The sequence below is a fragment of the Alosa alosa genome, chromosome 16 (genome assembly GCF_017589495.1).
Source record: "Alosa alosa isolate M-15738 ecotype Scorff River chromosome 16, AALO_Geno_1.1, whole genome shotgun sequence".
NCBI lineage: Eukaryota > Metazoa > Chordata > Actinopteri > Clupeiformes > Clupeidae > Alosa > Alosa alosa.
This window is the reverse complement of record NC_063204.1, coordinates 19,243,652-19,256,469: the sequence shown is the minus strand read 5'-3', so window position 1 is coordinate 19,256,469 and position 12,818 is coordinate 19,243,652. Positions and strand designations below refer to the sequence as shown.

General features: G+C 44.5%; 1 protein-coding gene across 1 annotated transcript in view; it reads right to left on the bottom strand.

Moving 5' to 3' along the window:
• Positions 1–1,174: 1,174 nt before the first annotated feature.
• Positions 1,175–12,818, bottom strand: part of LOC125309920 (disco-interacting protein 2 homolog C-like) — an 87,832-nt gene continuing 76,188 nt past the window's right edge. Inside the window, 11 exon segments of the mRNA XM_048267036.1 lie at positions 1,175–1,850; positions 2,115–2,238; positions 3,099–3,273; positions 4,016–4,090; positions 4,175–4,232; positions 5,704–5,765; positions 8,995–9,052; positions 9,054–9,163; positions 10,418–10,586; positions 11,526–11,656; positions 12,608–12,717. Of these exon segments, the coding sequence (XP_048122993.1) occupies positions 1,598–1,850; positions 2,115–2,238; positions 3,099–3,273; positions 4,016–4,090; positions 4,175–4,232; positions 5,704–5,765; positions 8,995–9,052; positions 9,054–9,163; positions 10,418–10,586; positions 11,526–11,656; positions 12,608–12,717 (1,325 nt within the window). The 3' untranslated portion in view covers positions 1,175–1,597.

Sequence of the window (12,818 nt, the reverse complement as noted above, 5' to 3'; positions counted from 1 at the left end):
ATGCTATCAGTTCAACTCTGTTTTTTCCTTTCCCAAATGATAATCTGTTAACAGAAGCTAATGAAACATTTAACAAAAATGTAAAAAATAAATAAGAAAAATTCCTGGAAAAGGAATATACATGAAATGAGATGGACGGCATAGTGAAATCAATGATGGTTAAAACAGAACAAAAAAAATTACAAATTAGCAACTCACAGCATATGAGGTTGTGATGCGAATTTGAATTATGTAAAGCAGAGTGTAAACAGAATTCCAGGCACATTTTTAAAGATTCTTTATCACTCGATAAGGGCATAATGATAGACTTTTTCATCTAAAAGAAACACACACACACACATAGATATTTTGACCCCAGCAACACACATTTTCTGTCTGCATTCATCATACTTTTCACCTTTTTAAAACATCTGGTTTATCATATTTCTCCATATTCATTGTAATTGGAATCAGATTGATATTCATGTCTGTGTGTAACTCTCAAAACTCACTTTTGTCTGTGACACACACCATGCAAGTGGGAAGTACTGCATTTGAAACTTTTCATTGGTGATTCCTAGGTCTTATTTTGTATATATATTTATATAGATTTGTATATATATTTATATTTTTACATATACTTGATGTGATACTACTCACTCAAGATGATACAATGCTTTGTTTTTTTTATATTAGCAATATTTAATGAGGAAAACATGTTCAAATGTCTTCTCTCACACACTTCTAAAAAGAACAAAATAAATAAGAACTATTTTCTGTACATAATTACACAATATCAACTGGACTTTGTGTTTACCCTAAGCTTTGTACAATGATATTAAACATGGAGGAATCGAAAATGCAGGGGTCTTTCGCACCCCAGCCAATTGGGGGAGGGACAAGTACATTTAAAGAGATCAAAAATCAGAATGTCAAATTTTGCAGATGAATGGTTTCAACATACATACAGATCCTTTTTTTCCGTACCTCCTCTTCCATGAAAGAACCAAATGGGTAAGTTTTGCTTTGTTACGTGTATACTTTCAACACGCTACTTCAAATAAAACTACCAAACATAAAGTTACACAGTTTGCCACGGTATGTCGATATATATATATATATATATATATATATTTTTATATATATATAATATATATATATATAGCCATTGACTCAAAAATACCCTTTACATTGACTAAAAAATTTAACGCCAGCAGTTACATTACATGAAAACAGCCACACACAGTTTGTTTGTTTTTTTCTCTCAAAAAAATAAAATGCAATATTCAAAACAAGCAAAAAAGCAAGTTTTACAACGGGGGGTTGGGGAGAGAGTTCTTCTTCCACCATAGAGAGGAAAACAGGAGTAGCCTTTTCTTTCTTTTTTTTCAAAGCCATGCAGTTCCCATCCAAGACCTGTCTCCTTTAAATATTCAACATTGCCAATGATCCTCTGTTCCCATTAGTTTCTCTTTGATAGGGTTTCTCTCTTCCTTTTTCTCTGTCTCTCCCCTGAAGAAGACCCAAGAGGTCATTTGCAGTCTTGCGTAAATAAAAAATAAACATACACACACCTATACTCATTCACCACACACATACACACACATCCATACACAAGCTACATGTTATAGGCCACATAGATGGGGTCCAGTTGGTCGGCCAGGAAACCATCCCGCAGGTGCATGCGCTGCTTTTCGCCGCGCGAGTTGATGGGGATGACGCCAATGTCCACCACCACCACCACACCCACGATCAGATAGTGCTCCTCTAGGACGGCGTTGGTCACCAGTGGCACCAGGTCCAGGGCCTCCTGCTCCGAGCCCTCCAGTTCCACCACCACCACCAGCAGGTTGGTCCAGGGAAACACCGCGCTGTGGATACACAGGCACATTTGACACGGTCATTCAGAAAGCTGTGCAGTTATGAAGATGTTCCTTGAGCTAATGACAAAATGCAGGATAGGGTCATTGATGTGGATCTCTGTAGATAACTTCAGACCCATTCAAAGAGTGGTCATACATACACCTGATTTTAGCTTAGTTCTAGAAATGTAGAAACATCAACTTTCGTTTCACATAACATGCATGTAAACCCTGATTTAAAATGTAATTGATGCTTTTAAAAGAGGAACCTACCATTCTGTGATGCTTTTGTGAGTGCGTATGACGGATGTCTCGATGTCGATGGGGTGATACCTCATACCCCGCAGCTCCATGGCCTCGTCCAGGGCCCCGACCACATACAGGGCATCATGCCTCTCTGAGGGACAAACAACAGAAGCACACGGTCAGACTACTGACCACAGCGGATTAATCGTCCAACTTTATACGGTTTGCCTCAGCAATACCAAATGCACTTATCATTTTATATCATGCTCCTGAAAATCATTTAATCAGCTATTAATAAGGATTGATTATTCGCTACCAATAAAGAATCCTACACAAAATCAGGTTTTCTGATTTGAACTGACTTTACTGAATTTTAATCCATCAATATTCAGTAATTCAGGCTACGTGTGACCATTTATACAGAAGTGTACATGTAAGAACTGAATGCAGGTTAACTAAGAGCTAAATATTTAAACAAACAATTACATATCCAAAACCAAACACTGAACTACCACTCCCATTTATGCAGTCACATGGTCTGAGCTATTTACTGTGTGGTTATTTTTAGGATGATTGTGCTCTCCAAAACAATAAGTCATATCATCTTAGGTAAAGAATATTGATATTTTATCATTTAATTATCAATGTTCTCATAATAGGTCTAGAACACAAATGTAATCAGTTGGTACAGTAAGTGAGGGGTTGGATGACTGGGTGGAGAGATATTAATCTTATAACATAAAGCAAATTTGTTTGAGTTCTACTTGTAAAATGTGAGTGGCCTGGCTCCCTCCCACCCTTCAAAGTGCCCTAATGCCTTAGACATTATTGCTTCACTTCAATATGGTGAAGAGGGTTCTCACTGTTGTGAACTGCTGTTGGTGCACCTGCCTTTTTGTAAGTAATCACATCAGCACCATTTGTTCTGAATATTTTGAGGCTATCCTGGTGTGGCCTAATGTCATATAACTGCATGTCTGTTTGTATTGAGAGCATCACGTGCTGTGGTACCTCCACTGGCGTCGGTCAGCTCGGTCCGGCGCAGGAAGCCCAGGTAGCCGGTGCGCGCCCACACCGTCTGAGTGTCCCCGAAGCTGAGCCGCGAGGTGAAGTGGTCTGACTGGAGTGCCTCGTCGCCGTACACGGTGAAGTAGCCACTGCCGTTGTGGGCACTGTGTACCCAAATCTGATGGATGTAGGGGGAATATTTATGAGCATTTGTGATTGCATCTGGTCCATTTGGCTTTCCTCCAAAGTGACAAAAGTCGACACATAAGGGCTTCCCTGGAGAGACGATGGAATCGCAGTTAAATAAAGACATAAAGCTTAAAATACGGGCGTACTCAAACAAAGTGGCAGCAGTGATGCCAAGGAATGAGTTACTTTTGTGACCACAGAACAATAATCAGAGCCAACCAGCATCTGGGGAAACCTCAAGACTGCTGGCCAAAAGCAATTTGGTCCAAAGACATGAACACTGGACTTTATGGTAAAATCTGTGCCATATTTGGAGAGGAGTCAACAAGGGCTTGGGGGTTTGATGGGTGTGTCGGAAAGCGGAATGTAGATTATGGTGGATCAGACTTGCACACTTGACAAATTTCAGCAGATTATCAGACCCAATTTGTCAGGAAGCTGAGCCAGCTCAAAGGCCACACTGTAGGGTGCTAAAACTATTAGGAGCAGGATGCTTCACATCAGGAAGAGTGGAAAACTTTACCGCCCAAATGGAATCGAGGACCTGAACAGCAGTCAATGACCGTTGAGTATTGATAACAATGTACAGTATAATATAATACAATTGAAATATTTTCAATATTTTATTAGACAACCAGAGCTAAAGGACATTACACCTCCTGCATGATGACTACAATATTTCTAAGAGACTGTGTGGGTCTTCATGATGTCAGACGTAAGCGCCGACTCACCTCCCCCAGGTGTGAGTCACCCAAAGGCCCTTTCGTCTCAGGATTGGCAATAATGATCCGAACACCAGGCAGAATCTGTGTGAAAAAAAGACCTGTTCATTTCTGAGCTCTCTGTGTTACTTTCTGGATGCCAGAAAAGTTCTGTTTAAAATGACTCACCTTTCCGGATTCCATGAGCGGTAAGCTGTGAGGTGATCCCCTCTCAACAAGTCGAACTCTGGATGGGAGAGAAGAAATCATGAAATATGCATCATGAAAAGCTCCTTTCTAAGACATCATTCCAGAGAAAAAAAGAGAGAGTTAACCAGGGTAGGAATTTCACGGCGGCCACGACGGCCATGGCCGTCGTAGCCCCTTGCGTTGGCCGTGAGGCCCCTTTGAAAATCAGAGGTTTACAGGCCACGGTGGCCTTGGTGCCCCCTTCTTTCAATATTCTGCTTTGCGTCCTACTAATAGCGATTTTTATTTAGCCTGTGGCCTGTCAAAATAATCTTAGCATTCACTGGCGCAAATTAATTTAGTCATTTACGCAGTGGAGAAAGTGGCAGTGCAAGAAAGAAAGTCGTCCAAATTCACCCATTCTCAGTTGAACTACTCATGAAGTAGCCTATTCATCACACAGACATCACACGTATCACATGAAAGAGCTTTTTCTCAGCTTTTAAACGATGTTAGCCGATAATTGCTGTGTTGAGCGGTTCATGAGAAAAGTAAATAATATAATTCAATTTAATCATACATTCTACTGAAGGTTTTCGTCCCATGATCTCCATACCCATTCGATTGTAATAGGCTACTTCGAACCCTTCTTTTAACACATGACAACCCATATATCAGAATAAACAGGAGACCTTAACTAACACAAAGGTGTAAAGCAGTCCCCTGTACAGTTAGCCGTTCCAGAGTAATCCAGTTTTGAATTTGCAGTGAAGTTCGACATACATGGATGTCTCCAAATTTGGGCTTTAAGTTTTACAATGTGTTTAAATTGTTCAATACATGATTTCATAACAGGCCAAATATAAAATAAATGTTATATATAGCCTAGATATCTGTAAATATTAGATAGTCAGATGATTTACAGTTCTATGTAATATGTCATGTTTTCATTTCATGTTTTTGTAATGTTTCATACAGTGATGCAGGTCTACTGCAGTGAATAGGCTAAATACAACTTTGATCATTTTTATAGCCTACTATAAAACTACTAGTTAACTTTGGCCTTGGTGCCCTGACATGTGGCCTTTGTGCCCCCCACCAAATATGCCCAACTGAAGGCCAAGTGGCCTTGCCCCCAGAATGGTGAAATTCCAAGCCTGGAGTTAACCCAGTGTTATAGCTGCCCATGTGTTCTGTGAGCTCAAAGTGCCACTGACGTCATGCACAGATCAGAGCATGGATAAACAAACAACCCCACCAATACCTACACTAAGGCCATACCATGATTCTGAGTTAATTAGTGAATCATGCTCCAACAAATCACTACACTGAGGTGGTAGTTTGTGCGCCTGTAGTTAGTGAATGATGCTCCAACAAATCACTACACTGAGGTGGTCGTTTGTGCGTCTGTAGTTAGTGAATGATGCTCCAACAAATCACTACACTGAGATGGTCGTTTGTGCGTCTGTAGTTTGTGCGCCTGAAGTTAGTGAATGATCCCTCCGCGGAGTGTGAGGGGCAGCACGCACCTGTCGTGTCGCAGGGCTCGCATGTCCACAAACACAGTAGTCGGGTCCGGTCCTGAGGTGCCCTACAAACCAAGAGCCGCATCAAGCCACACATTAATTTACCTTCAGTGATAAATGAGCTTTACAGATACACAGGGATTCAGCATTTGAGCACAACAGCTGGCATTCCCAAAGAGCCTGGACTTGTAAATGTTGATTTCTTACAAAATCTGGGCATCACTTCCTATGAATATCCCCTTCCTCGTAGTGCACTACTGCAATGCCTTACATTCAGTGAGTAAGTATTATGCTTTTGCATTTCCATCAAATAAATGCTGACATATTCTTTGCAACTGCTGTCTGACAAACATGAGTATTTATTAGACACATGAATAGATTGAGAGCAGCCTTTTGTTAGAATACCCTACTTCAATTCCATGGATACCGTGTCAGGCATTTTAAATTCAGCCATAATGCCTCACTTCAGAGATATTCATGTGAAATGTTACCCAGCATTGCTTCAGCCCTTCCACAACACACTAATCAGTAGTAGTCATTAGTAAGAGGGCTTACTCAGGATCATGGCCAAGCCCACTGATCAACATGGCCAAATCAGAATCATCACAGAGCAAGACCGAATCACCAAAGCAGTAGAACAAGCCAGATACCAGCACAGGGAAAATACACAGCACTATGCACTATATATCTAGCATAGACTAATATAGTGTATATACAATATACATAACAGTGCAATGGAGGATGGAATACTATGTGTGAGGGCAGTGAAGTCAGAGGAAGAAGAGACTCATTTCCCTATCCACCAATCCCACAAATGACGAGCACTTCCGTCATTTCTGTTGTCTGGCTGGTGCAGTAAAAATGTTGAGTGGCAGCTCCAGAAATGAGAGAAGTGCATTTCACTCATGGGTTAGAGACATGTTAGTCACCTCCATTAAAAATACAAGAGCTTTTGTCTGCTTTGCCAGATTTCCAGGCTTGGAGGGCCTTCTCGTCACGCTTGTGATGGCAGCGGTGAAGCAGTGCTGTTTAATGACACCGTTGTAAACGCATTTCCACACCGAACTGGTGACTCAGCTCCAAGAGTCACGCCAAAGTCACTTCCAGCAAAGCAGCAATTCAGGTGATTCCCAAATGACTGACATCATCAGGTTCGGACGCCTCCGGCACACTGCAGAAGTGTCCTTGAGTTAGCATTTGTCCACCCAGCGACCACAAAGCCCCCCACCTCTCCACACCTTCACCACACTATGCACCACCAGAGAAGCCTGCATGCGCTTATCCTAATCCACCCAGCCCAGCTAGCGCTGCTAACCCAGCTACAAGCAGCACGGATGTGGACGCTGGCTCAGCCCGGGGCAGCACCGGGTCGAGGCCTTGGCTCCCAGTGGGGGAGCAGCCAGCAGAGGGCTCCCTCCTGCTCCCTTCCCTCCTCCAGACCTGCAGCAGCAGAAGGAGCCTTCCGGCCCCACTCCTCACCCAGGGCTCTCCATCAAAGCCCACACACACACACACACACAGAGTGTTGGTCCCCTGCTCCAACACCAGCCACCTACACAGCTGAGATATTAACGACCGCCCGAGGAGAGGTGATGGAATGGGAGCGCTCTGGGTGAGGCTCAGGGACCGCAGAGGAACAGGCTCAATAACAGTGTCGCACAGGGCAACAGGAACACGTGGGCGCAGTGTTGTTTTCCGTGCGACACCTTTGTGCTTGGCCCATTTGTTTTTGGAGCTGTGCGGCTCGCCCTGATTTGTGTGGGTCTTAATGAGCTAGGTGATTGAGAAGGGATTAAGTCGTCCACCTCCTGGTCTGCTGAGTCATAACACCACCAGCACTCTTCTATTAGCTGAGTGTGTGGCACTCTGGGGTAATGACCGAGGTCACAAACCTGTTATCGCGGAGGTAGAGCAGAGCTGGCTCCTTCCACTGGGAGAAGGCTAAGCTACACTCTTAAGGAAAAGTGAATGGGCTGAAGTTGGGTCTGAACACTTCTGAATGTAGTAGAACCCAGATGGGACATTTGGGGCCTATATATTTCTAATAATCATGAGTAGAGGAACGTTTCCTTAAGAGGGTAGAGCTACACTAAAGCAGACTACCAACAGAATTAGGGATATTCTTCTATTAGTCCATTAGTCTATCAGTTGATTAGTCCAGCAGCCATATCCCCTTTGGTAGAAAACAAAGGCTACTTAAACCACCAACACCGCTAACCCCAGTCGCATAGAATGCATCTCACAATGCACTACAGGGTTCAGGCTCCCTACAAGCCCCCCCTGCGCTGTGGACTGAAGCAAAGCTAGTCAGCGCCCCTCATCCCGTAGCTGGCGGCTGGCTGGGGAACACGGGCGAGGCCTCCCTACCTGATCAGCAAGCTTCCCCAGCCTGTGAGGCTGCATCAGCAAGAGATATGATGAGGTGGAGGAGGAGGAGGAGGAGGGAGAGAAAAGAGTGGATGAGGAGGAGAGGGAGGAGGAGGAGAGAGATGGGAGAGGGGAGAGGGTGGATGAGGAAGGAGGAGGGAGAGGGAGAAGGGTGAAGATGACAGATGAAAAGGAAACATGAAAGACAGCATGAGGGTGGGGAAAACAAAAGCCAACAAAAAAACACAATGAATCAAAGAATCACAGAAGGAATGTCACCGGATGTCAAACAATAACAAACAGGAAATGAGATGTTTGTTTCCTCTGTTGATGCTTAAACATGTTTAAGAATATAACACTTAAATCACCTTCTGGAAAACAGTTATCGGTATGCCACCCTCTCAATGTCCTACTTGTAATGTAATCCATCACTGGAACCACTGAAAATACGGCATTTGATCATAACAAAAACAGTTACTTTTGAAATAGTAGCGACTGTAGTTCTTCCCTCACCCTGACAGAAAATGTCACAGGCGCACTGGTTAATGCCCAGTTCACCTGCTTAAACTCCAAATACACACACTGTCTCTAAAACGTAAAAGCTCAAAACATTCCCGATTTAGCAACTGGAAAATCCATGGCGGAATACAGTAATCCGTCCAGTCCCACATACAAGTACAAACCATGTTAGCCAAGAGATTACATCCCAATCTGTCTCTCCGGCAGCCCGGGGACAAACTGAGCAACCAGGTTAGGAATTTTCAAATACACAGAAACGGAGGAAATGTCTTCGAAGGGAACACATCTGATTCAGTCTATGCTATAAGGAGATACATGTAACATTGGCCAACAAAACACAATGTGAACATTTACGCGCACACACACACACACACACACACACACACACAGAGAGAGCAGAGTGCTGACCTGCAGACAAATGGCCAGGTTGACCCTGCAGCCAAAGGAGGTGCTAACAGCGTGGGTGGAGGCCCAGGTCTTTGAAGAGCTTGGAGAAGGACTGGGTGAGCGCTATCCTGGGCCGCTCCTCCGCCACCACCACACCTCCGCCACCACCAGACAGGTCCAGGCCAGGCCACTAGCAGCAGAGACAGGACAGACAGAGGGGGGGGGTTAGCACTCAGCTAGCAGACAGACAGAGAGACAGACAGAGTTTTGGGGTTAGCACTCAGCTAGCAGACAGACAGAGAGATAGACAGAGTTTTGGGGTTAGCACTCAGCTAGCAGACAGACAGAGAGATAGACAGAGTTTTGGGGTTAGCACTCAGCTAGCAGACAGACAGAGAGACAGACAGGGAGTTGGGGTTAGCACTCAGCTACAACTCTTACCGTCAGGAGAAGCTTTATGTTCTCCCAAAGGCACAAGGAGCAGGATGCCAAAGAAGATTGGAAATGTAAGGTTTCACATGTGTAGTCCAATTCCATTCCATGAATTCCATGAATTTGTATGAATTATATAGCATGGCTTAATTTAGCTCAGGCTCAGGCAACTGATGCAGGTTTATTGATCCAAAAATGAGCACATGAGAGTGCGAGACTTTGGATCTTTTCATTACTTTTCTAATCATATTTTAGTTTGTGATAATATTTATAGGGATAGAAGATTTGAGCTAATGCAGAAATAATCAAAACTCTCTGCTCTGCCTTGCGTTCTTTTGAAAAACAATGGCAAAAATATGCAATAACATCCCCCCACTGTACACTAAAAAGTGGCAGAATTAATACAGTTTGGGGGTGTCTCCCTCTCCTCTCCATCGATTGGCTCTATGGTAATAAACTGCACTCGGCTCAATAGTCTGCCATTAGTAACTATGGCGATGTGAACAAACTGAATGAAAGTAAATAAAACACATTTTTACAAGGCTGTCTCGCCAGGAGGCACGCTCGGCCTTTCTCCTGCAGCACTGTCATTGCGCACTCTCAACTCTCCCTCTGTCTCCACACCGAGATGCACACCAGCAAAGGAACTGCAGGTCTGTCAGCAGAAAGTTTACTGGCACCGTCTGAAGAATTTAGGTATGTGTGTGTGTGTGTGTGTGTGTGTGTGTGTGTGTATGTGTGTGTGTGCAGAAGAGCATAAAGGTGTTTTAAAGGTGCTGAGTGTCCAGGCTTTTAATGATGTGAGATGTAATAACCAATTGCACACTGTACAACTGAAAATTGCCATTTTATGACCCGATTAATAGTCATGCTTTACATAGTTACATAGGTCACTGTGTATGCCTATGCTTCGACATGTATACACAAACTAATGAAAATCTGTGCATATGCTTGTGTGTCAGTGTCTGCATTTGCATGCATGTGTGTGTGTGTGTGTGTTTGCATACACTACCTTAAGAGACTCGGTCTGCAGGCCCAGGCCCTTGGTGCAGAGCTCCATGACTGAGTAGGAGCAGAAGGTGTCCCTGACACGGAACTGACTGACGGCCAGCAGCCACAGGGCGGGGTTCACCTCCAGCTCCGAGGGGGGGATCAGGATGGACTGGTGCCCTGAGTACACACTGCACACACGCCAACAGAGAGAGGGAGAGAGAGAGGGAGAAAAGAGAGGATGAAGCATACATATGTCAGTGCATTTGTGTTCCTGCATGTGCATGTGTGCTGAGATTGAGTGTGTGTGTGTGTGTGTGTGTGTGTGTGTGTGTGTGTGTGAGTGTTGGTCAGAGAGCAGGCACTTTAGATGAGATGAGCACAGAAGCATGGCACATAAAGAGGATTGACCAAAGAGGCCCTCTTCACAAATTGGTTAATAGGACTACTCGGACGTAAAAGACTTATCATTGATTTCCCACTTGTCACACCGGGTAGATCGGCAGATCGGCAGGATCAATGACAGCAGAGGACGTTTCAGCCTTGCATGTCTATTTTCTAACCCTTCACTGCACTTTCAAAGAGCAAAGAGGCTCTTCAACTGGCCAAATGCTCGGCTGTCTAGCTGCTTACTTTAGATTTCCAAAATGTTTCACAACAAGCAGGTTTCAACTGAACTTTCTGCACTCTTGAGGAACCATGTCATTTTGCTGTCACATGTAAAGCCCAGCAATGCTATTCTGCTGACATGGGTCTCTTAGCAAAGCTACTTGTGGGCAACTTTAGGCTCCATACATACTATACAAAAATGCAGCACTACACAATGTGACATGATATGGATAACTGTATAGGGGGATGACTGTCTACATCAGATTGCTGACTTCAGCTGCTCTGACTTCAGCTTCTCTCACCACTCAGTGGTGAGTTTTGGGTGCCGAGATTGGAGACTACTTGTGGGCAACTTGCCTTTTGGTGAGTAAAACCCTCAGGCTCCATACATTCAAAACACAAATGGATTCAGTATGACATGGATAACTGTATGGGGAATGACTGTCCAGATTGCTGACTCCGGCTGCGCTGAATGATGAGGTGTGGTCGGTGAGCTCTGGGTGCCGAGCGTGGAGACTGACCTGCAGAGGCACCAGAGGACGAAGCCCAGGCCGCAGTAAGGGTCCAGGCAGATGGCCACTTCTCGCGAGGGGTAGAGCTCACACTGGAGCTTGATTGAGCGGCAGAAGGCACTGGTGGCACTGTGAGACATCTGAGGAAGGAGAGAGAGAGAGAGAGAGAGAGAGAGAGACAGAGAGAGAGAGAGGGAGAGAAAGATATATAAAGATGGAAGGAAGGGAAGAAAGGATAGCAAGAATTTAGTGAGGAGTTTGGAAATGGAGAAACAGAAGGTTAGAAGTTGTGTAAATCTCTTGTGGACCAAAACAGCACACAACACACTCATGTGTGTTTTTGTACAAATGTACCTGTGTCTGTGCAGGTCCTGAACTATTCTCCAAATCCACTTAGGGGCCATTGTGCAGGCAAACAGGATAACTATGTAAATGTCTAGTAAAGATTGGCCAATTTCTTTGAAACATATTCAATTTGGGGGACATGTAAAGCGCTCAGAGGACCAGCATTTGCCAAGAGGGCTGGAGAACAGAGGACAGAAGCTGGTTTTACAAGACAATAAAAGCTCCCTGTTTTAAGAGGGACACCGGGGTTGCACAATTACACCCCCCCCCCCTGTGGATAGCTAATTCACCCACTGCAGCAGCAAAACCAGGCCGGACTATTCAAGCACTCTCCCACCAAAGAAGGATTATAATGGCCGTGAAATATAAAACAGTCTCCTGCTCCTTTGACACCTGATAGCAGATATCCTGCCCGCTAACCATGGCGAGGTGTCTTGAGTGGGCGAGGGCTTTTTAAAGCCTTTTAGTGCTAAAACTGGCGGTGTTTGCGGAGGAAGCTGAAAGATGATTTAGTGGGGCCCTCATTGATTCCTAAACAGACAGCCCAGAGGAGGACAACAGCGTACGGGCTGGGAGGCAAAAACTACTCCGAGCCTCTTCCATCCGCACGTACTGTACACACACACACACAGAAACATAAACACAGACATACCACACCATGCATACTATGCTTTTGCTCTTGTTCATATTCTCTCTCTCTCTCTCTCTCTCTCTCACACACACACTCACACTGACCCCCAGCTCACCTTTACTCCTGCTAGCATCCCTGTGGTGGACACACTGAAGTCCAGGTAGGCCAGCGTGTCCGGATTGGAGGGCTTGTACAGCTGAGGGGGCTTCTTCTTTGGCAGATCATCTAAAGGTGTGAGAGGAGAGCAGAGAGCACGCAGTAGAGGAGGTGAGTGATTAATAAGGAATTAAAAAGTAAATGGGGAGGATAAAGACAGAGTGAAGAAT